This window comes from Cyprinus carpio, chromosome B10, assembly GCF_018340385.1.
Source record: "Cyprinus carpio isolate SPL01 chromosome B10, ASM1834038v1, whole genome shotgun sequence".
NCBI lineage: Eukaryota > Metazoa > Chordata > Actinopteri > Cypriniformes > Cyprinidae > Cyprinus > Cyprinus carpio.
The window spans coordinates 23767576-23791219 of NC_056606.1; the positions used below are offsets into that span (position 1 = coordinate 23767576).

The following is a 23644-nucleotide window of genomic DNA, read 5'->3' on the forward strand; positions in this document are numbered from 1 at the left end:
GAGAATGGAGAGAAATAGCGGTTCAGTTCTAGAAGTGCCAGCGGCTTGTGATTCGCTGAATGTCATCATCACAGGAAACAGCGGCACTAAAGTAACGGCCAAAACATGCTAAAATGAGCTGAGAGACGCTGGACTCTCAGAGCAAAAAAAACTAAAAAAACAAAAAAAAAAAACAGAAAACTAAAACCTAAATCGCCCTAAAACCCCAGTAAAATGCAGAGAGAAGCTCCAGATCCCACGAGTGATTGTTACCAAGGGTTCATGTGAAACAAGTGTCAGACAGAAGATCTGGGCATCAAATCCTCCTAATGATGTCCGTGTCCCAAACAAACCCTTTCTATCGTGAGTTTACAGCCTTCTCTGTGCAGCCCTCGCAGTTTAACAAGGCTGAGAAACACCACTCTCATTACAAGCTGGAGGAAGGTGGGGGGCGCTGTAAAAAGTCTCCTCTGAATTATTCATTTGCTTGATTTTCTGACTTTAAGACCCGACCGCCCGAGGCACGAGAGCTGCTGTGCATGTGAGGCCTTCTCACTCATATTTGTGTGCTTTTCTCTTTACCCCATCCCAAAACACCCCTGCTGACACAGAAATTAGTTTACAAACTGGACTGACAACTGTATTCTAACAAATAAATAAACATATTATACATGCCATCTCATTTCATCATAATATTTTAATAATAAATATATAAAATAAATGCATCTTTTAATTTATAACTTAAAAAAAAGAAATATCTATTTATAATAAAATATTTAATAAATACATGTGATTTTTAAAAATGTAAATATTTATATTATGAAGTATTATTATGTAATATGATATCAATAGTTCTATGTAAAATATTATTATTTAAAACTTATATATTTATATGAGTATTTGTTTTTATTAACATAATTAATATAATAAAATATTATTAGTATATGTACTTTATTAATACATGATTAAAATATTATAAGCAGCATCTCATCACCCCTATATTAATTTTTATAATATATAAATTAAATAAACGCAAACTTTATTTTTTAAAAATTAAAGACAATTAAATTATGAATAATACATAAATATATGTATTATTTAAAACATTTATAATATAATATATTTATTTTAAACTATTTTTAAAAGATGTATATTAAAAATATTTTAATAATTATGTTACAGGAAATAAATAAATATATATCATCAATAACTAACCCGAGGTCTCGTCCACGCGCTCCTCCACCGTGTGCTCCTTCTGATGGACCCACTCACTGTTGCACTTGAAGTAGATCTGCGTGGCCGGCGTGGCTTTGCAGTACAGGTTGACAGGCTTGTTCTTGACGATGTACGCCTCCTCCGGCTCCATCAGGAAGTGCGGGAGCGGCTCGGGCGGATCCGAGGGGAACGTCTCCGGGAGTTCACCCAATCCCAGATAGTCATCATCTACAGAGGGAGGAGATGAGAAGGAGTGAGTGTTCATGTACATGTGTTTGCCTGCGAGGCTGTGAGCTACTGTTCATGACAGCTAAAGAAAAACAGACCCAGACGCTCGTCATGGAGAGACTGTAATCACATGCAGCTTGTGCATGTAAGAAAAGACATATATTCCAACAGGCACGAAACAAAGGTACTTTCTGCATTTCACTTCTGCACTTACTTGTGAACTAATCCAGCTTATACTTTAAACTTGTCACTGCGCACTAAATTTCTAAGCTGCTTCGGATAGGGATGGAGGGATGGATGGATGGATGGATGGATCTACGAATATGTAAGTGGAGGGATGGAGGGAGGGATGGATGGGTGGATGGAGGGATGGAGGGAGGGATGGATGGAGGGATGGAGGGAGGGAGGGAGGGATGGATGGATGGATTGATGGATTGATGGATGGATGGAGGGAGGGAGGGAGGGAGGGAGGGAGGGAGGGATGGATGGAGGGAGGGAGGGAGGGAAGGAGTGAGTGAGTGAGTGAGGGAGGGAGGGAGGGAGGGAGGGATGGATGGATGGATGGATGGAGTGAGTAGTTTTGGGAGTAGTTTTGTGGATTGGATGGATGGAGGGAGGGAGGGATGGAGGGAGGGCACATCAGGAGCATGGATGGATGGTCTGGATGGATGATGGATGGATGGAGGGATGGAATGGATGGATGGAGGGATGGATGGATGGAGGGAGGGAGGGAGGGAGGGAGGGATGGAGGGATGGATGCATGGATGGATGGATGGATGGATGGAGGGATGGATGGATGGATGGAGGGAGGGAGGGAGGGAGGGATGGATGGATGGATGGAGGGATGGATGGATGGATGGATGGAGGGACAGATATAAAATCGGACCAACAGATAGATAGTCGAATAGACAGATGACAAAAAGACAGACAGATGGATAGACAGTCAGATAGATATATGGATTGACAGCTGGACAGATATACAATCGGACCAACAGATAGATAGTCGAATAGACAGATGTGCAATTCAGTAAATTCCTTGTCCCGTCATTTCCATTCAACTTCAACGTGTTGCAGGCAATTAATTCAATTTCAAACTCCGTATCTTATACTTTTGAATGGTGCTGTACGTATTTGATCGTGTTTATCTTGTTTAATCGTATCTGATGTCTAGAAGCGCTTGCGTTCACGTACTTGCATACAGTATGTTTGGTGCCTGAGACTAAATATGTGTTTTCACAAACCACAAACCCTCCTCCTCACCCCATCAAACCAGGTAATATTTAATACCTAATACATCAGACATCAGACTGCATAACCTCAACCCCATCAAACACAAGTAATTACGCCTGGCTTTCATCAGAGCCCTGCCTCACCGGTGTCCTCCTCATCAAACACAAACCTATATTTATCTGACGCTGGCAGAGCGACGGGGCTCACGGAGAAAAGTAAACAGGAAGAGGCAATCGACCTTCCCTTCGAGGACTATCAAACAGCACTTGAGACGGATTGGGCTCTATACGTCCCGTGTTTGCCGGTCGCGTTCGAATATCAGCCCTCTGACTCTCCACGAGAGGGAAGCGCAGAGGCATTCTTCACCTGCAAATACGCTTTCTATTCTTAACAACCGCAGCCAGACATCAATTATTTACACAGAAGGAGAATGAATCTGGAACGAGAGACAGAAAGGACAGCAGATTTCTGGCCACACTTCTGCACCCTCGGCCGAACCGTGTCTCGCCGCACCTGTACACTCTTAAAAAAAAAAGCTTCTTTATTGGCATCAATGGTTCTGTGTAGAACCTTAAACATCCATGGAACCTCTCAAATGCAGAAAAGGTTCTTTATAGTCGAAAAAGGTTCTTTAGATTTCAAAAATGTTATTTTAAGAACTGAAAGGTTCTTTGGGGAACCAAAAATGGTTCTTCTATGGAATCACTGCAAAACACCCTTTTGGAACATTTATATTTAATAGTGTAGGGTTGGGTATCTTTGGAATTTTATCTGATTTTGATTCTGATTTCTGCTTATCGATTCCAATTCTTATCGATTCCTAGTTTTGATTCCAATAAGATAAAAAATCCAATATAAAAAAATGAAGTCAAACTTTTAGATGTCAAACATTTATTCTGTCTTCATACAAATCATTCTGTTGCAGCTGAATAACACGAGCAAAAATCAGCAGCCTACAGAACACTCACCAAGAGGAACTTTTGCCTATGCTTTTCACAAAAATACTACAGCAAAAACAACTAGACTAATATAAATTCCAAATATTAAAGTGTTAAAGACACGTAAACAGTCAGTAATAAAATAGGAACAAACAAATCAATTAGCAAATAATAGTTTTCTGTGTACTGGTCGATAAATATTAAAGAAGAAGTCAGTTCCAGCCTCGAACAAGCTTTTCTGCACTGAACGTATGAATCATTAACCAGAATTGAAATCGAATACCCGGTTCTTGGATATTTGGAAACGGTTCTAAAATGTCAGGAAGCAGCATTGACATCACATCAATATCAGCCACAATGTCTGAGTGTTAGGGGAACGAGGACATGGAGGTGAACGGGTGAGACTGCATTAGCACATAGAGCCCCAGGGGATTCTGGGTAGAGCGTGGCTGCTTCCCATCACGTGTAGGTCTTAAATCACACCTGCCCCGTCACCGGCCTCTAATCACCAGCTAATTGAAGGAGGAACGTAACCTCTGCTTGACCCTCCGCATTGGTCACCTGATACATCTGAGCATGCATGGCCTACTAAACGAAACAACGGAAAGTTAAAGCCATTTTCAAAAACTGTAACTATATTTAAACATTTAATGAAGAAACTGTAAAGTGTGCAAGCGGCTATATGGTTGCCAAGTGTGTTCTGGGTGGTTGTTAGGTATTTTGTCTGGAGTGAAAAGAGTCCTACATCAAGTATCTGTGATCTTCTGGTCCTATCAGATTCCAAAAATCAAGTACTTGTATTTAGAATATATTTACATTTCATAATGCTTACAATCAGATTACAGTTAGTCTATTATGGATTACATTCATGTTATGGTCTACAATAAACCCAGTTTGAGAAACCCTGGAGCACTTTATGGCGTAGAAATCAACTTTTTTTATATATCAGAATGGTATATTTAATGGTAAGTTTAACAAGTTAGATAAAGTAATCTAAAAGTAGTCAGAATACATTACCTAAAAATGAGTAACCTAGATTATGTTACTAACTACTACAGTTTTTATCATGTAATCTGTAATCGGTAATGGACTACAATTTGTGAGTATTCTACCCAGCTTTGTTTGCGATATGGTTGCGATAAGTGTGTTTGGGGTGGTTTCTAGGTATTTTCTTCCTGTCTGGAGTGAAAAGAGTCCTACAACCTCAAGTATCTGTGATCCTCTGATTCTTAAATGTGCATCTGGGATTTTTCCACCTATTTTATCGTCCAGCAGATGAAAACCATAAACTGCATTCACGTTTACTCAAAGCAATAATTCTAACATTCGCCTCAGAGAGACCCACTAATTATTTATTGAACATTGGTGTATTTTGTGATATTGCTGCTGCTGCACTACTTTATAACTACTTTATAAAAGCAATAAGCCATGTATTACCGTGATCTTAGCAGTGATTTACCTCTTTACTTTGAGCCTGGGCTTAAGAATGCTTTTTAACCATGGTAAAATCACTATAACAGATGGCCTCTTGGGGCTCATTGCTTTCAGTCTATGAATGCTTATTGGCTCTCTTTAACAAAAATGAAAACACATGGTGCTGTACTTTAAAACACTGGCACGGGGCATTAACATTCAGTCTCTATTATAGGGCAGAGAGACACAGTGCACCACAACAACACAGGAAAAGCATTCAGAGAGCTTGCCATCGGACAGTATCTGAGCAAACCAGGCCAGGTTTATCAGCTCGACAATTAGCTATGGACCAGAACCACGACCCGGTGCGGCTGCCAGCCCTGCAGAGCATGATCGGTATCTCAGCCACACACACATGCATCCAAACACACACACTTGAACATTTCTTGAACGCTGCCCTCGTGCCAAACCACTGACAGTCATGTAAGCCTCGCAGACACAGAGACGTCCCCAACTCCTGCCAGCGATCCAGACCTTGACCCAAAAACGGCCTCCTAGAACGGAGGAAACTTGTGGAGCCGAGCTATCTGTGTCTCGCGGCAGGCCTGAGAGATCAGACGGTGGCATGAAAGGCTTCTGCGTGCCGTCTCCGCATGCAATCTCCAATTCATCAACCTCCACAGCAGCAGAAATAATGAATACAAGAGACTCGCCGGTGAAAAAGCACAGAAGAAATGGAAAAACATGACAAAAAATGCCCTCGCTCCAACAAGCCCCCACTGATTCAAAGATCTCTAGTGGACAAAAGAGAGAGAAAACGGTTCACATTCACTCCTGCATCAAACCCACGACATAATGCAGCACATGCTGCGCCAATCAGCCCTGACTGTCTGTAAGGCAAAACCACTGTTTCCTCTTCATCCACTGGTCAATTTCGAGATTTCAGCCTATTCGGCTTCCGTAACGTCTTTTTAATTAAATGGGAAAAGCATGGTAATGTCTTGCCCAAACATAGTTCACCCAAAATGAAAATTAGTTGAAAGTGTTTGTTTGTTCATGGGAACAAATTTATAGAAATGTAGCACTGCATCAGTGTCTCAGCAATGGATGCTCTGCAGTGAATGGGTGCCGTCAGAATGAGAGTCCAAACAGCTGATAAAAACATCACAATAATCCACAGCACTCCAGTCCATCAGTGAACATCTGGAGAAGACAAAAGATGAAACACATCCATCATTAAGACGTTTTTAACTCAAATACATAGAGTCTATAATCCATAATAACACTTCCTCCAGTGAAAAAGTATTCTGGTGTGAATCAGGAGAGAAATCTGCACAGATCAAGCAGTGTTTAAACAGCTCTTAACAAATATGTGAGAGACAACAGGAGATGCACTTTTTCACTGGAGGAAGTGTTATTATTGATAACGGACTCGGATTTTAGTTAAAAACATCTTGATGGATTGGTTTCAGCTTTTTTGTGGATTATTGTGATGTTTTTATCAGCTGTTTGGACTCTCATTCTGACGGCACCCATTCACTGCAGAGCATCCATTGCTGAGACACTGATGCAGTGCTATATTTCTACAAATCTGATGAAGAAACAAACTCATCCTGATCTAGGATGGCCTGAGAGTGAGCAATTTTTAGGGAATTTAAATTTTTGAGTGAACTAATCCAGGTTTTCTGGACAGTAGACTGTGGTTTTGTCCCAGCGGTCCGAGGGGCCGTGTTGAGCTCCGCCCCGTCTGCATGCCGTCACGCTGAAGAAACCTTCACGCCAGGCTGCCACGCTTTGATGCTGGTGCTTGGGGATGTAATCTGAGTCACAGTTATCACAATCACATCTAGAAAACTCAACCACACCTTCCCCTCGGAGAAACAGCCCTTCCACCGAATTAAAACAAGAGAAAGAACGGGAATAAAAGTCCCTGACCTTGAATCATCTAAAGCTGTTGAGTTGCTGTCACAGACCGAGTGTCTTTTAATTGCATGTTTTTTAGCTTTGGCAGTCACACCGCACAGCCACCGCGTGACCTTCGTCAGCTCTGCAGACTACAACAACACGCTTACGGCAATTAGCGTTTCATCTCCTCTGATGCAATGCTTCATGAAACCACTCGCAGCAGAAGTCTGTTCGCTTTTACCCATGAATCTGCAATCCTTTCTAGTGATTTTAATCAGAAATCTCCCAAATTGCTTCCATATGAAGTGAGATTAAAAATTAATTTCATACATTTCCACGGAGGCTATAAGAATATGCAAAAGGGATCATATTATGCCATAGTACTATAATAACCGAAAAGGCTTTTCTGAATATCAATCCACATGTGAATTTGGATTATGATGCTTATTTTATTGTTTGCATAAATCAAATTAAAACAAATCTGGAGGGGGAAACAATTGGGTTTTGGCTTCACTGAGCAACTAGACACCATGTTGGTTTTCTACTTTTCCAGTTAAATGCATCAAATCAACTAGTAAGCAGACAAGGTCAAGTTTTTCTACAGGACAATTATGCATATTTTGTGTTTTTCTTGTGTATTTATTTATTTATTTTGGTCTAGCTACAGTCATCAAATCTGCTAGTAACTAGGCAAATAATATTTTTTTCTGCAGTAATATGATGCATATTTTGTGCATAAATTTTAAGTCCATTTAAGACCATCAAATGAACTAGTAACCAAGCAAGTCACAGGTTTTATTTTCTTTCCTGCAGAAATATGATGCATATTTTGTGCATGAATGAAACCGGAACACTTCTTTGAAAAGTAATAACCGTGGCATCATCGTGCCTCTCGATTTGTAAAAGTACCAGAAGATGCCCTACATTTGTAAATATTGAGAGTGCAATGCCATGAGAAACTGTTAAGCGTGAGCACATCGAATCTGCACTGACATAATGCTGTATGACGTGCTCAGGAAACTGCAGCCCGAATGAAAGCTTGACTTATGAACACAGAAAGAGACAGATGGAGGCAGCGAGCGGCAGAGAAGGTCAGCGAGTGAATATTCCAGCAAAAACTTTTCAATTGGATTTCTCCTGCTGGAATGCTTCATGAAAATGAAACCGCGCTCTCGTAAGCTCTGATATGAAAGCAGAGCAGCGCAGTGACCCGACAGATCACAGTATAGAGCCGCATACGGCCTGCATCTCCTGCAGGTTCAGCGGCGCGAGGCTGGAATACCAAAGACTTCCAAGATGCACTGCACTGCACATTTTTACTTCAGTATTAATTTTGTTAATTTTGTACAGCAACTAATTGAAAATTTGCCCTGGAAACTAGATGAAATACAAGAAGTTTAAGTTTTATTAGATTTTTAGTAAATTTGTTTTGTTTTTAATTTTATAACTTTGGTTTTTCATATATATATATATATATATATATTATATATATATATATATATATATATATATATATATATATATATATATATATATACACACACACACACATACATGTATATATATATAACACACACACGTTTTAATTTTTTTATTTCAGTTTAATTTTAGTTATTTTTGTACTTCAACTTAATCTAAACAATTTTGCCTTGGCAACTAGCTGACAGTTTTCTTATATATTTAGTAATTTTTAGTAAGTTTATAATTTTATAACTTTTGAGGTTTTTAATTTTAGTATTTCAGCTTAAATTAAATAAAATTTTGCCTTGACAACAAGCTAAAATAAAATAATTTTAAGTTTTCTTACATTTTTGGTAATTTCATTGTTGGTAATTTTCTTACTTTTTGAGGTTCTTAATATAATAATATATTTTTTTAATTAATCTTTAGTTTTAGTTATTTCAGTATTTAAACTTGAATTAAATAACATTTTTATATTTTTAATGTGTAATTTTATTACTTTTTCAGGTTTTTAATATGCCTAGTTTTTTATTGTTACAGTTTCAGTTTTACTTATTTTAGTACTTCAATGTAAACTTTTTCTTTGGCAACTTGCTAAAATAAAATATTTAGCTAAAATATATACATATATATATACATACATACATATATATACATACATACATATACATATACACATACATATATATATATATATATATATATATATATATATATATATATATTTTCCCTTCCTTTCTTTATTTCTAGGGGTTTTATATGTCTATATAACTTATATTATCAGCTTCGGTTTAACTTATTTTAGAAAACTTAACTAAATTTTGCCCTGGCAACTAGCTGAAATAAAATAAATATCTTTTATATTCTATTTTATTTCAATTAAATGTTTATTGTGTTTTTGTACAGAAAAGGTTTTTTTGTTTTTTTTAAAGGTTTTAGATTCATTTAACAATAGCACCCCTGGTTGCTGTAACTCAAGAGGTCTTTATCCGCTCATCTAAAATATCAAAGTCTCATCTCAACAACAAGAGACACCAAAGATCTGTGTGAGGAACTCAATAACTCAAAGAAGAGGCTTCTTAAAATAAAGAGGTCAAGTTCTTTGTAGCTTCACCACACGAGAGGCAGGTCTCTTTGAAAAGAAGCGCTGGATGCGGTCAGGGAAGATAACCAGTTAAAACAAGTGTGATAACATTCATGTACGAAAACAAACACCGAATCCTCTTCACCTCCCTTTCATTTGACGGACTGGAGATGAAGCGGGGGAGTCCAGGCTCTCTTTATAGTGTGTCGGGGCCCAAACATCTTCAAAGCCAGACAGAAAAAGCCAAAAACAACACAAGCCCCTGCATGTGCCGCCCGTGTGCTGCGAGCAGGCCATGTGTATCCAAACAATCCGCTCTGACAAGAGCTTGCTGGGAATAAATGATGTAGGAAGTGTCCTCGGAGCCTCTCGGTTCGGGTTCAGCAGAAAAGCATCTCCATCACCCACAGCCTGATTGTTTTTTCAATTAACAGAGCTTCCCCAGAGCAGCGCGTGCCATGTTTAATGCAGATCGGCGCTGGATGTGTGTGAAATCCGCTGTCTCTGGGTAATGCATGCTTTGACATGATTTTCCTGCGTCTGAAGTGTCTCCGAAAGCGCATTAAGTTTTATATTGCAATAAACTTTTTTGCCTTCAACAACTCGATGAAAGAAAATGTTTGAAATAGTTTTTATTAACTTGATCCAATTTTAGTTTTAGGGAGTTTTTAGTGATTTAGTTGTGTGTTTGTAGTTTTATTATTTTCTGGTGTTTTCAATATATGTCTATAAAAGTATTTATTTCAGTTTTAGTTATAGTTATTTTGTTACTTTAAGCGCGTTTACATTTCTTATATCTTCAGTAATTGTGTTGTGTGTTTTCAATTTTATAACTTTTTTGGGTTTTTATTATTGTTATTATTATTTAAATTTCATTTTAGTTTTTGTTTTAGTTATTTTAGTACTTAGACTAAACAACATTTTGCCTTGGCAACTAGCTGAATAAATTTTTTGTTGTTATTAAATGTATTAGTTTTGGGGTATTTTTAATGTTTTTTATGTTTTGTTAATATTTAAATGTTACCTTTTATTTTAGTTTTAGTTTTATTTTTTTTAGTACTTCAAATTAAACTAAACAAAATGTTGCCTTGGCAACAAGAAATAAGCTTGAAATAAGCTTATTTTAATAACTTTTGTTGTGTCTTTATTACTTTTGGGGGGGGGGTTGCTTTGGCAACTAGCTGACAAAAGTAAATTTAAGTTTTCCTGTATATATATATATATATATATATATCCTGTAATATTGTTGTGTGTGTATTTTTTTACTTCTGGGGTTATATTTTTATGTTTAGTACTTTTAGTTATTTTAGTACTCCAGCTTAAACTAAATGATATTTTGCCTTGGTTTATTTTAGCATTTGTTTTGACATGATTTTCAAATCATTTGAGTTTCTGAAACACCAGCTAAAATAAAAGCCAGAGGAAAACATTGCAGTAAAACTGCAAGCAATTGGCAAAGACAAAAGGGAGAAAAGCGTTGAATGTGTTCAAAACGGCACCGCCAGCACGCTGTCGAATCAAGAGAAAACACGAGGAGTTTGACGGAGCTGCTGGATGGAATAACATGATTTGAGGAAATGAATCCTTCAAGAGCGAGAGACGCCTGATGTTTCTCCTGAAGCTCTGACAGGACCGAGGGAAACAGAGTCAGCGTTTTGCCACGTTTGCATCGGCCGCCGACCTCCGAAAGAAATGATATTTGAACAGAATCATGAGACTGCAGCTTCAACTCAACGTGATCAGATCAAAACACTGCGAATAACACAAACACAATAAGCAGAAGGCATCTTTCTACTGCACCGGCACCAATACAGCACAACAATCTGATTCACATACTAATGACTCTCTGAGGAAACTGAATTCATTCCAGAACAACACACAAAATGAACCAACATCCAGAGCCAATTATCAGATGGCAATGTGTTACACAACTACATTTAGTTAAAGCTGAAGTGCCACTACTGCTGCCAGATACAACTGCAAAACTGTTTCCTGAATACAGTTAGTCTCACTCCAAACTGCACTGGTCAGGATCTGACAAACACATCCAACAACAGAGGACTAATTTATTACAACTTTGCATATTAAACTGAGAAAATAAAAACTACCCATCACCTTTAATACATACACATAATAATAATAATTATTATTATTATTAATATTATTATTAACTTTAACACAAATAAAAGTATCACACTACCAATGACTCTAAAAACTCTAAATATTAAAAAGTGCACGCTACTTTTAAAAGATATGCAAATATAAAATTAAAATAAATATTTTTTTCTATTAAATATAATTTACAAATAAAAACTCTATTTACATTAACCAAATTAAATGTATAAAACAACCAATGACTGACTTACAGTAACTCTAATTTTTTTTTTTTTTAATCTTTACATTTTTTAAATTTACCAAAACATTTTCATTGTTATATGCAGTTTAACAATTTAGAACATTAAAATAAATAAAATAAATATTAAAATAAAATGAATAAAGATATAAATAAACAGCAGTATTATTATAATTATTATTTTTAAAAAGCATTTAAATCACTTGGTTTAGTTCCTAGTTTGCTGGCTCTAGTTGATGTGTGTTTCCTCCTGCATGAACACATGAATCAGCAGGTGAGATCTGCACCTCTGCATATATTCTCCAGATGTGTGACAGCAGCTGAAAGATAAGCTCGATTCTATCTGTGTGGGGCCAGATTTACGGTTCCCAGGAAAGCGCTGCATCACCCTCAGCGCTGTGTCTCTTCCATCAGGAGAGAGTCAAGCGTGAACGCCGGCATAAATCCTCCCGCTCTCATCCTGCGCTTTTATTCCCACTCCGCTTGACTGATGCGCGATAGAAGGTGTGCGAACTTCAAACGATGAACCCGTCCTGCAGTGAAAGGGATTTCAGACGTCGACCACACGATCCTGGCAGCCGTGATGATCTGTGACGCACCACACATTAAACACACACAATCACGTCTAAAGCACAGACTTCATGAGCTCAGGAGGGACGGCGTCATTAACGGAGGACGGGTCGGTCGATCCGGAGGTGAAACCTTTCAGCTTTACTTAACCACCGAGAGAAATTAAACCACATGAATTAAAACTCAGGAAGTTCAGGAAGATTAGCGTTCCAGTTCATTCTGCTGCTATCTAAACAACAATGAAAACACACGTGATTTGACTTGTGTCTCTGATGCAGGAATCCTCAAGAACAGAGAGCAGATAAGAGTTCGAAACAACGTCAGTGAGAAACAAACAAGCAGCAGATAAGCGCAGTCCTCATTGTTTTACTCGCTCTTTCTCCAAGCATGAATGATACTGTATGATAACCACTAACAGCAGGTAACTACCCCTTAACCTCACAGATGGAACGTGTGGACTGAAGGAAACGCACAATCATGTGACTCCTTCTAGGTCAGAACAAAGTTGCATGACATTCACTCCAGGCTTTACACAAGCAACTCATATTATGTAAACCCGTTATTAACATCTCATTATGTTGCAGTTTCAATTAATAATTGACAGAATGTGGATGTGTTGATGATTATGGACATTTGACCAGGAAAGCCTTGAAAACAGGTGTATTGTGGGTAACAGGACGTGAAAGCAGCTGCCAAGATCAGGGGCTTCTGCTGTTCGTATATGACCCCGCTGACCCTCGGCTCTGAACGATCCCTCCAGCGAACGGCCAGACGTGAGCGTCGCTGATGACCAGACGCTGAGACACCTGCGGCTTCCACGTGACACTCAGAAACATGGAGAGTTATGTTCAACACACTCGGAGATCACTTTGAAAACATATTCTCTTTAATTACTTTTTTCCATTACATCCACTCTGGTCAAATAGATTCAAATGTTTAAATGTAAGAAGCAAAATACAGTTAAATTTAAGAAAATACTACTACTACTAATGATAATAATAAATATGTAGAAAAATAATAATAAATAAATAAAATGATCAATAATCTGAAAAATACTTACATTTTACTGTAATTTACTAATTTCTTCTTTTAGTAAATAATAAACACTTCAAAAAATAATTACTAAATAAAAGTATGTTAACTGTAATTTATATTTTCACTTACATAAATGATGATGATGATAATAATAATAAGTACACAAATTATAATGAAATATAATTAATCATTTTAAATAATTTTATAAAGATTAAATAGTACACTAAAGTAAAAGTAAATTATTATTATTATTATTATTATTATTCTTATTATTATTATTATTAAAATTTATAATACATTAAAAAAAAAAAATAAAAACAAAAAAATAAAAAAAAAATAATAAATAAAATAAAATAAAAAATAAAATAAATAAAATACAATTAATAAAAAAAACAATTATGATGATTAATAATAGCTATATTAGCTTTATTATTACAATAGACAATATTATTTTTAAAAAATATGATTAGGCATGTTTTACAAAGTCACTAAATGCGCAAGAATAATATAAAGTTTTAAATATTATATTTATTGTTCAATAAACAGTAATAATAAAAGTATCAAGCATTTTTATTGATTCAAGGACAGTTCGAACTGATTTACTAAAATGAACTTAACTAAGCAACTCTAATATTGTTTAAAGTTTAATCAGAGATGCTCTTAAAACACTCTCAAACCCACGAGTCACTAAAGAAACAGTCTTTTACCATCTATATGAAACTTAATCGCCACATAAAAGGTGCATTAATATCACTGCGATCTCCCTGAATGAATGTAAATGCGTAATGTAACGATATGAATATGAGATCTATATGGTGAGCCCTACAGAAGCTCACGCTCTCATTCTTCCCGTATCTGAAATCTCCGTTCGGAGCGCAGACGGCACAAGGCCACATTCCTCACTTATCACCACGGGAAATGATACGAGAAAAATTAATTCCCAGGGCGTCATGGAAACCAAACCACCAGCCAATGGCGAGCGTAGGACCCAAACTACAGATATATGGCGACGCAGCTCCAAGAACCGTGTGGAGACGAAAGACAAGGCCAAAAACGCACAAAGGCCGACATTCTTGGCTTTTCAGAGGATGTTTTCTGTGGTTTCGATCGAACTGCCAATGTAAAGCACAGAGAGAGAGAGAGAGAGAGAGAGAGATTTATGAAGCACAGAGCAAGTCTCTCGTCCATCTGTCTCTCTCTTTCTCCGGATGAAAAGCCATTTTGTTGGTTGATTGGAGAATGATGCTGCTACTTAGAGAGCAGCTCCATCAGCTGAAGGAGCGGAGGAGACGGCGAGGGCTTCCTCCCCAGGGTGCAGTTGGGCTGATGGGTGAGCTGTCAAATGCCCCATTGTCCAAATTACCCAGCAGGCACGGTGTCACCGCCAGGGACTCATTTACAGAGGAGCGACGCTTTCCGAACCGGACTGACGGAGAGCGACGGCTAATGATAGTTAGTGCTTTCTCTCACACTCACAAATCACTACATCAGTAATCAATCATTCACAACCTTCAACACAATATTCAAAGCCCCCTGTAGGACCACACATAAAGTTGCTTGAAACTACTTTTTAGTAACAGAAACTGTGAGCTCTGATAAATTTAATTAACCATGACTCATTCTGTGATTCCAGAACTGCATGTTCTTGACTAAAAACAGTAGTAATCTAAGTAGGACAAGAAAAATGTGATATTAATTTTGTTTAAATTTAGAGTTAGATTTACTTTATGCATTACAAAATAATTAAATATTAATTAATTATTACATATTAAATTATACAGGCTCTGTTATTAATATTTAACATATTTAATATGCATTATTGTTTAATTATTAAAAAATAATATTTCATAAATAATTGTAAAATAAATAGAATAAATCATTTAAAATTATTTTAAATACTTTTAACAGAAATTGGGAGCATTGATATATTCAATTTAATTTTGTTTGATTTGATTTTTAATTATGATTACAATTATTAGAGTTCAGATTTAATTAATAGATTTATATTATTTTTATATATTAAAAATGTAATTAATTATTAATTATTACAATAACACTGGTTCTCTTGTGAATATTTACTAAACAATAAATATTATGTAATAAATAATAATAATTATAAGTAAATGATGATGATGATAAATAAATAATGATACAAACTAGACATAATATATATGTTTTCTAAACTGAAGCTAAATGGACAAGAATTATATTTTATTTTAAATATAATTATATTCATTAAGTTCAATATTTTATTTTTATCACTATTTAATAAATATCATACAAGATGCAATATTTAATCTGTATTTATTATCTATTGATTAAAAGATAAATATTATAATTTAATAAATTAAATGCAATTAAATTAAATATTTCATAATATATTACTTTGAATATTTTTATGCCATCCTGTAGCCCTAAATCCCTTGCCTCAAATATTTATCCTAAAATGTCTTTGTTTGACATGAATACAAATGAATCGATATTTAACACTAAGACTCTAAAGCTCATGTGGAATTATTTATTATTGGGAGAATTCACACTGAGCTCATCAGAGGAGAAACAGCATCTTCTCTCAGCTGAGATATTCACAAGATCTGCTTTGAGATTCTTCTGCTGTCAGCGTGATTTCTGCAGCGACAGTGTTTTGGGAGGTCAAGGCCGGCGTGGAGGTCACGGCTCGTCTGATCCGGGGTTTAACGATGCTGCCAATCAGAGCTGGCGTCTCACTGTACTTCCCTTCACTCGTGTGACTCGTCTGGAGCCCTCGCTGACCCACACACATGATAATTGGCCGCTCGTTACCGGCGATCTGGAAGAGCGGGACGCGGTCAGACACAGCGACTCACAGATGGGATCAAAAACAACCACGAGCACAAAGGACTGGCTATGAGCTCATCCTAAACACCGTCACACGTAACAAGACTTTATGTAAGTTCATATGCATCTGTCAGTGATCTGTCCTCGGCCATTTGATTCATTCATGCTGCTTATACGAGCAAAAATAATGAGAGTCAGACTATCGCGATTATATATGCCAGACAAATTCAGATTTACTTGCAAATATCATGTGAGCAGACTATAGTAAATATGGGATACTGTAACTGATAAGAGAACTGATGTTATTTTAATATTTCATATATATTATTATAGTATTTATTTATATTTAGAATTTTCAGTTTGTGCTTTTGTCCTTTTCTTTTCAAAAATGTGCTTTTGTCAATTTTATTAGTTTTATTATAGAATTTACATTTTGAATAATCTTTTATTTTTATATTTTCAGCTTAATTTTAGTTTTAGTAAAATTGTGTGCTTTTGTCATTTTTATTAGTTTAATGGTGTTTATTATTTCTGAATTAGCTTTTTTTTATATTTTTAGTTTAGATTTTAATAATTTTATGTGCTTTGTCATTTTTATTAGTTTTATTATCATATTTAGATTTTAAATTATTTTTATATTTTCAGGATTTTTATTTTGATATGCGCTTTTGTCATTTTTATTAATGTTATTATAGTTTTATTATATAATACTATTTTTATATAGTAGATTTTTTATATTTTCAGTTTTCTTTTCATTTTTAAGTTTCTCATTTTGTTTTCTATTAATTTCACTAATTTTTATTAGTTTTATTATAGTCATTATAAAAATTTTATTTTTATATTTTAATTTTCATTTAAATTTTTAAGTTTGACTCTTTTTTTTTTCTATTCAGTGAGACTTTGAAAAATATTTTTTTAAATATCTTTAAATATTTTATATTCCTATTTAGCTTTATTTTTCCAGTTTTGGTTTTAGTAATTTTAGTACTTCAGCTTGTTGTATTTGAGTTATTTCTAATCTTCATTTAGGACTTAGTTTTCGCTTTATTTCAGTTAAAAACATTTTTAATGGTTATTTTTAGGTGACCACTGAAGTAAACCGTGTACCCTGTGGACAGAGAATAAACCCGCAGCTCTTTCTCTAACTCGACTCGTTCTTTCTGAATTAAACAGCCGCTGTGATATTGCTCCCTAATTAAGCGTCGAGCATTTGTTCATTTGTCCAGGACTCAGCAAGTTTCTGCTTCAGAGGAAGTTCAGCGTCACCCTGCAGATAAGCGTTCGCATTTCCAAATGAACTAACAGTCTAATTAAACTATTTATATTCAGTTCTGCTGGTGTGTCGTGTCCTCACGCCCGCTTTAATATTCCTCAGCATGCTACCGAGGGTAAGAGTTTAAACCTCATCTGCAAATCAAGAGCGGAGAAATATCAGAGAACATTAATGACGCCCACTTCACACACTACATCAATACTCAGATGAAAGACAGCCCAACATGCTGCTTATCTCCTCTCACACAAAGGATCATGGGTAAAAAGGCCACGTTCACACACACAATCTTTCCCACAATGCCTTGCAATGACTGCTAACCTGAATAACACCCTCAGGTCAGTCTGCTAACAGATTTTGGCTTCATAATGCAGCTCTTGTCTCTTCATATCAGCACTAAACCAGTCACATTCTCCAAACATTACACAATACAAACATAATATATCATTATAGTAATATTGCTGAAAATAAAAAAACCTTGCTTTGCTCAAATAAACCACATGACACCAAAAGCTGCAAAACTCATTAGTTTTAAACACATTATCAGTTTTATAGTCATTATAATCAATTATTACATTTTGTAATCAACGCACTAATGTTGATCAATATATCATGATGTACAGATTTTACAGGCCAATGACAATTTTATCGATAATGATGACTAATGAAGTGTCCACAATGCAAAAAAAAAAAAAAAAAACAATATTTACAAAATTTACTAAACACTGAAATTTGAAAAAATAAAAAAATAATGATAATATCCATTGACTTAATATGATGATAATAAATACTGGCACTGATGTAGGTAAAAAACGAATGAATAAAATGAAACTCAGCAAATATTGGCCAATATATTACACTAGTGTTCAAAACTAACTTTGTTTTTGAAATAAGACTCTCTTCCGCTCACCAAAGCTGCGTTTATTTGATCCAAAATGCAGTAAAAATAGTAAAATATTATTATTAAATATAATTTAAAACAGCTGTTTTCTGTGTGAATCTCTGTTAAACTGTAATTTATTTCTGTGATGTACAGCTGTATTTTCAGCATCATTACTCCAGTCTTCAGTGTCACATGATCTTCAGAAATCATTCTAATATGATGATTTGCTGCTCAAGAAACATTTCTGATTATTATCAATGCTGAACACAGTTGTGCTGCACAATATTTTTGTGGAAACTGTGATACATTCTATTTTTCAGGATTCACAGATGAACAGAAAGTTCAAAAGAATGGTATTTATTTGAATTAGAAATCTTTTGCAAAATAAAGTACTTAAATCTTATTGACCCCAAACTTTTAATCTTTGATTTGTCTTTACACCTCATCTCCACTGTCCCTCAGTAGCTTTAACTTTTCCCAGAATGCCCCGCACACACACACACACACACACACACACGGCTCTCCAGAGCTGAAGGACGTTTAGGACTGTATGTGTCAGTGAACGTGAGACGCCGCTGTCTAGGCCTGAACGATATGGACAAAATTTTATATCTCGATTTTAATGCCAGATATCTCGATATCGATACAATACGGCCTCCCCCCTCCCCCTTTCCCCACCCCTCTCGGGGTCAGGCAGCTGGGGGGGGGGGGTTTGTTCGTTGTTTTTGTTTTCCGTTGTTTTTATTTAAATATATATATATATATAAATACAAAATCTGAATTAAAATGTGTTTGATTTAAGCCTACATTTCAAAATTTTGTGTCAGAAAATGTATTGTTTTTAAGCCTTTCGCACGTACGATCACACAGGTGTAATCGTATGTAATCGATCAACTGCTAAATTCAAATGTTGAATTTAGCCAGAGACAGGCGCGCTCAGAACGGTCATATATCACAACTTTTCAGTGTTTTCAACCACATACTGTTTATTTTAGGTTTCAAACATATAAATTCACATAAGTACTAAAAAAAAAACAATACATTTAGAGTTTGTAAAGTACACACTGATGTCTATGGAAGAGGTAATAATAATCCTTTCCATTATAATTCGACACGTTTTATTCATATCAGATACACATTGTGTAAGTAACTTAACTTCAACGATTACTCTATTCTATTCCCAGTTCACCAGCCACTTACTTTTAAGTATTTCGGGAGAAGTGGATGAATTCACGTGTTGTAAACATAGAGGTTGTAAATCCAACAGATCCGATTCTCTGAACTGCGTCTGCGGCACAAACTAATACGGCGGCGCCCATCGCGCCATACAGCTCAACTAACGCGATAGTTATAAAGGTGTTTAAACAACAATATACTTCCACTTGCATGTATTTGACAATCGGAATATCAGATATTTCATGCCATAGCTAACACATTTGTGAATATTCTAAATAATAAAGGAAAAATGACATAAAAGCAAATCAACATTCATTAAGCGCTGTTGCTGCTGCGGTGTGTCACGTGACAAGCAATGACACGTCACCATGGAAACGCCGCCCCCCCTCTCACAATATAGTTCCCACGTCCCTGGTAGTGAGTGCGCGCTGGCTTTAGCGGTGCATTCAAGGGCACTCGTAAAACTGATGTTTGTTGTGACTGCCAGAGTTGTATGCAAGGCGAGCGCGGAGAGGGGAAATCTATATCGTCTATATCGTTGCTTTTTTCGATAGTAATATCTTGAAAGTTCATATCTAGATATAGATACGATAACGATATATCGTTCAGCCCTACCGCTGTCTCCAGAGCCGGAACATTCTGACTGTCTGTCACAGGATCCAGCTCTGTCTCTCTCTCGGTTTCTCCTCACACTCATCTGCAGCACTCTCACTCGCTCACTCTCTCACTCTCTCACTCTCTCACTCCATCCTGAGGAGCACGAGCGTGAATAGTCCTCCTCTCATCCCACACACCTGTTCAAGCACACACCACGCTTCCAGACGCCTAAAAAAGACTCTGCTTTCACGGCTCCCCTGAGAGAGCAGCGCTGTATTGCTCAAAGTTTGCTCTTTTATAGCTCTGAGACCTAATGGAGTTTTCACTGGTGTGTTATTTTAAGTATCAGCTTCTCCTCAGATGCTTCTCCTGAAATGACAATGAAACGACGGCCAGATGAGTCAACTGATCGCAGTAAAACAAAGATTATTAGAATACGATTTACAAGTTATTAAACTAACATTAACATTGACATTAACTAACTGCTTGATTTTTACCGTACATTTCTGCCATATGGATATCAAATTGAGATAAGCTATTACTAAATATAATGTAGAAACTTGCATTTTATGTAAAGCTTGCATCGTGAAACGTGCTATACAAATAAACTTAAACTGAATTGAACTTACAGTGTTTCTACTTTAAAATTCACTTTTAATTCAATATGTTAGTTGCCAATTATTTTGCAAAAATTAGCAATTTCTGAGTGATTTTTTTTTCAGTGTATGAGACTGTAAGAATCAAATATTTTATTTTTCATTTTAAATAATTTTATTTTTAGCTTTTATTTTTATACGTTTTTATATTTCCAGTTTTCATTTTATTTCTATAGGAAGAATGCATATTTTTATTTTATTTTACTTCAGTTTTAGTACTTTTGTTATGTGCTTTCATCTTTTCTATTAGTTTTTGTTATTTTATTTTTCTTCTTATTTTTAGTTTTATGAAATTTTAGTACTTCACTTTAAACATTTTATTCAAACCGGAGCACAAATTGAGACAGAAACTTTAGAAGAAACTCACTGTGAGTCTTTTTCTCAAGAGAACCAGGAAACTTCAGAGAAAGTCTATGTTTTCTCTAACTAAACTTGACATATTAAAGATACATGAAATATAAAATGTGTGTTTTCGTCTCTATATTGCACTGAAATGAACACCCTTTATTAGCACATGCAGATGGTGCGAACAAAGACTCGGGACTCCGTAGGTGTTTAAGTATCAGCGCTGGAAGCGGATGAGAGCAGTGTTTGATGTGATGGGCCACATGTAATGCAAAGTGGCCAATCTTGGCCTGCAGCAGCATTACAGCAGGAATCTGAACTAACGTGAGCGCCGGCGTCAGCCGCTAATGAGCTAATGCATTATGAAGGCTTCTGGCGAGAGAACAGACTCCTCCCTTTGAGCCGTCACACCTCATGAGAGACAAACCAAACTCAGTCATTATAAGGAGGACCACAATCCTCTTGATGCAAAACCTCGACTTCACACTCACCTGATGGGGAAATTTCACTTAAAGAAACAGCGCACCCAAAAACTAAAGCATGCTTCATCATTCACTCTCATGAAGTCTTAGAAAAGCACCAAATATAACTTGTATGTGATATGTAGAGTCTCCAGGAGCCATGTGATGTTTATGAGAGGAACAGTGAAATCTGAGGCGAAACACTGCAGGTGAAAAGGGTTAACATTTTTAACTAATAAACTGGAAGAAAAAAAAATGGTGTGGGATTTACTTTACTAGCAATTCTGAGTGAAATAGTTTGAAATTTTTACATAGGATTACGAAGAAACGGCATGCAACACTGAATTAAATGTAAAAATTTGAAGTAGAAAAACTGAAAAGTATTTTCTTGTGAAACATACTTCAATAATCTGTTTTGTTCAAAAATGTCCTCAGCTGATTAATCACTTAAAGACAATTGTTGTGAAAAATGTACAAATAATCTTGTTAAATATGTAGTAATTTGCATACGTTCTTGATTTTGTTGTCAGATTAGAGTTAAAGGGCTTTATAGAGGGGATCCTGGAATTTACTTTTTAAATCGCTAGACAAATAAAAAAAAAATACACAGAGAGAAAAAAAAAAACAATTTTCAGGAATAAAATGTTGTATAAATCAGTGTAAACGATATATGAACAAACCCCTCAGTAAAACCCTTCAGAATATAGAAAGGAATGAAACTGTACACTTTGGTGTAAGTATTGCTAAAGCAGAGATAAAAACTCATTTTTAGAAACAGCCCTACAGATTGTAATTGAAATCTACTTAAATGTGTATTTTGGATGTTTTCTTTCCACTGATCTGAAAGAAGAACTACAATAATGACCAGTGCATGGAAAAAAAATGGCTTTAATATTCATCACCCCTGCAGCAGCTCTCAAATCTCATGTGTTCGGATATGAAAAATTGAGCATCATATTTGACTGTCTGTTCAACATACAAAGCATCACATGACATGAATTATAACGCACAAACCACGTCCTGTACAACATATTTTAATTCTACTAATAATGTACTTTAAAAAGTGTTAAGTCAAACATCTTAAGAATTTGAAACATTTTAAATTAGAAGTTCAAAGTACACATTACGGTCATCATCACAGCAGAATCAAATTGGTTCCTGTAGCTCAAGCAGCAGAACAGGGCGACATCAACACCAAGATCATGAGTGCAATTCCCAGAAAACAATACGTGCATAGCTTGAACGCAACGTGAAAGCGTCTGCCAATTGCACTGAAATATAAAATGGTTGTGGTACCTTCACTGAATGTTACATATTAAATCATCTATTCAGGGAAGGAGAGGTTCTTCTACTTCATTTCAAAACGACTGTGGTTTTCTGATACAGCGGCTTGTTTCTCTTCAGATACTCTGAGAGCTGAATTAAATCATTAAGATCCTGATGAAAGGAAAACAATATCTGTAAAGAAGAGAAGCACAGTCCCGTCTCAGCATGAGTACAGTCAGAATAGCTGAATACGGTCTAATTTATAAAATAAAAGTGACTTCTCATTGCGCTTTGAAGTGGAAGCTTTTGAAAAGGCTACAGATGCTCCGATGATCAATAATAACCTGCATTTATATAATTGGGTTACTTAATAATCAATCATCAAACAATTTAAATTTCAATTCGGATGAACACAAACATAAGATACAACTGATGATTAGGAAAAATCTTAACATTTATTGTTTTATGAAGTAAGAAGTAAGAAACTCTATTTGAAATGACATGATGGAGAGTAATATTTATTTTTTAATATACAAATCCTTTAAGACTGGGGCAAATGTTATTTTAGTATAATTGAGATTTTATTATATTTTATTAATATTTTGAATTTGTTTTTATTAGCATATTTTCAGGTCTCTTTTTTCTCTCTTGTGTCTATACAGGTTTTTTTTCAGTGTCAGTATTTATATAGGAAATTAGTTTTAGTTTTAGTATTTATATTTAGCATTTTTGTATTTGTAATACAGAGTAAAACTAAATAAA

General features: G+C 35.7%; 1 protein-coding gene across 2 annotated transcripts in view; it reads right to left on the reverse strand.

Annotated features, from left to right (window-relative positions):
- Nucleotides 1-23644, reverse strand: part of LOC109112925 (netrin receptor UNC5C-like) — a 196533-nt gene that overhangs the window by 111637 nt on the left and 61252 nt on the right. For both annotated transcript variants that reach the window (XM_042733320.1, XM_042733321.1), the window contains exon 2: nt 1195-1422. In XM_042733320.1, coding sequence (XP_042589254.1) covers nt 1195-1422 — 228 coding nt within the window. The remainder of the gene's footprint in view (nt 1-1194; nt 1423-23644) is intronic.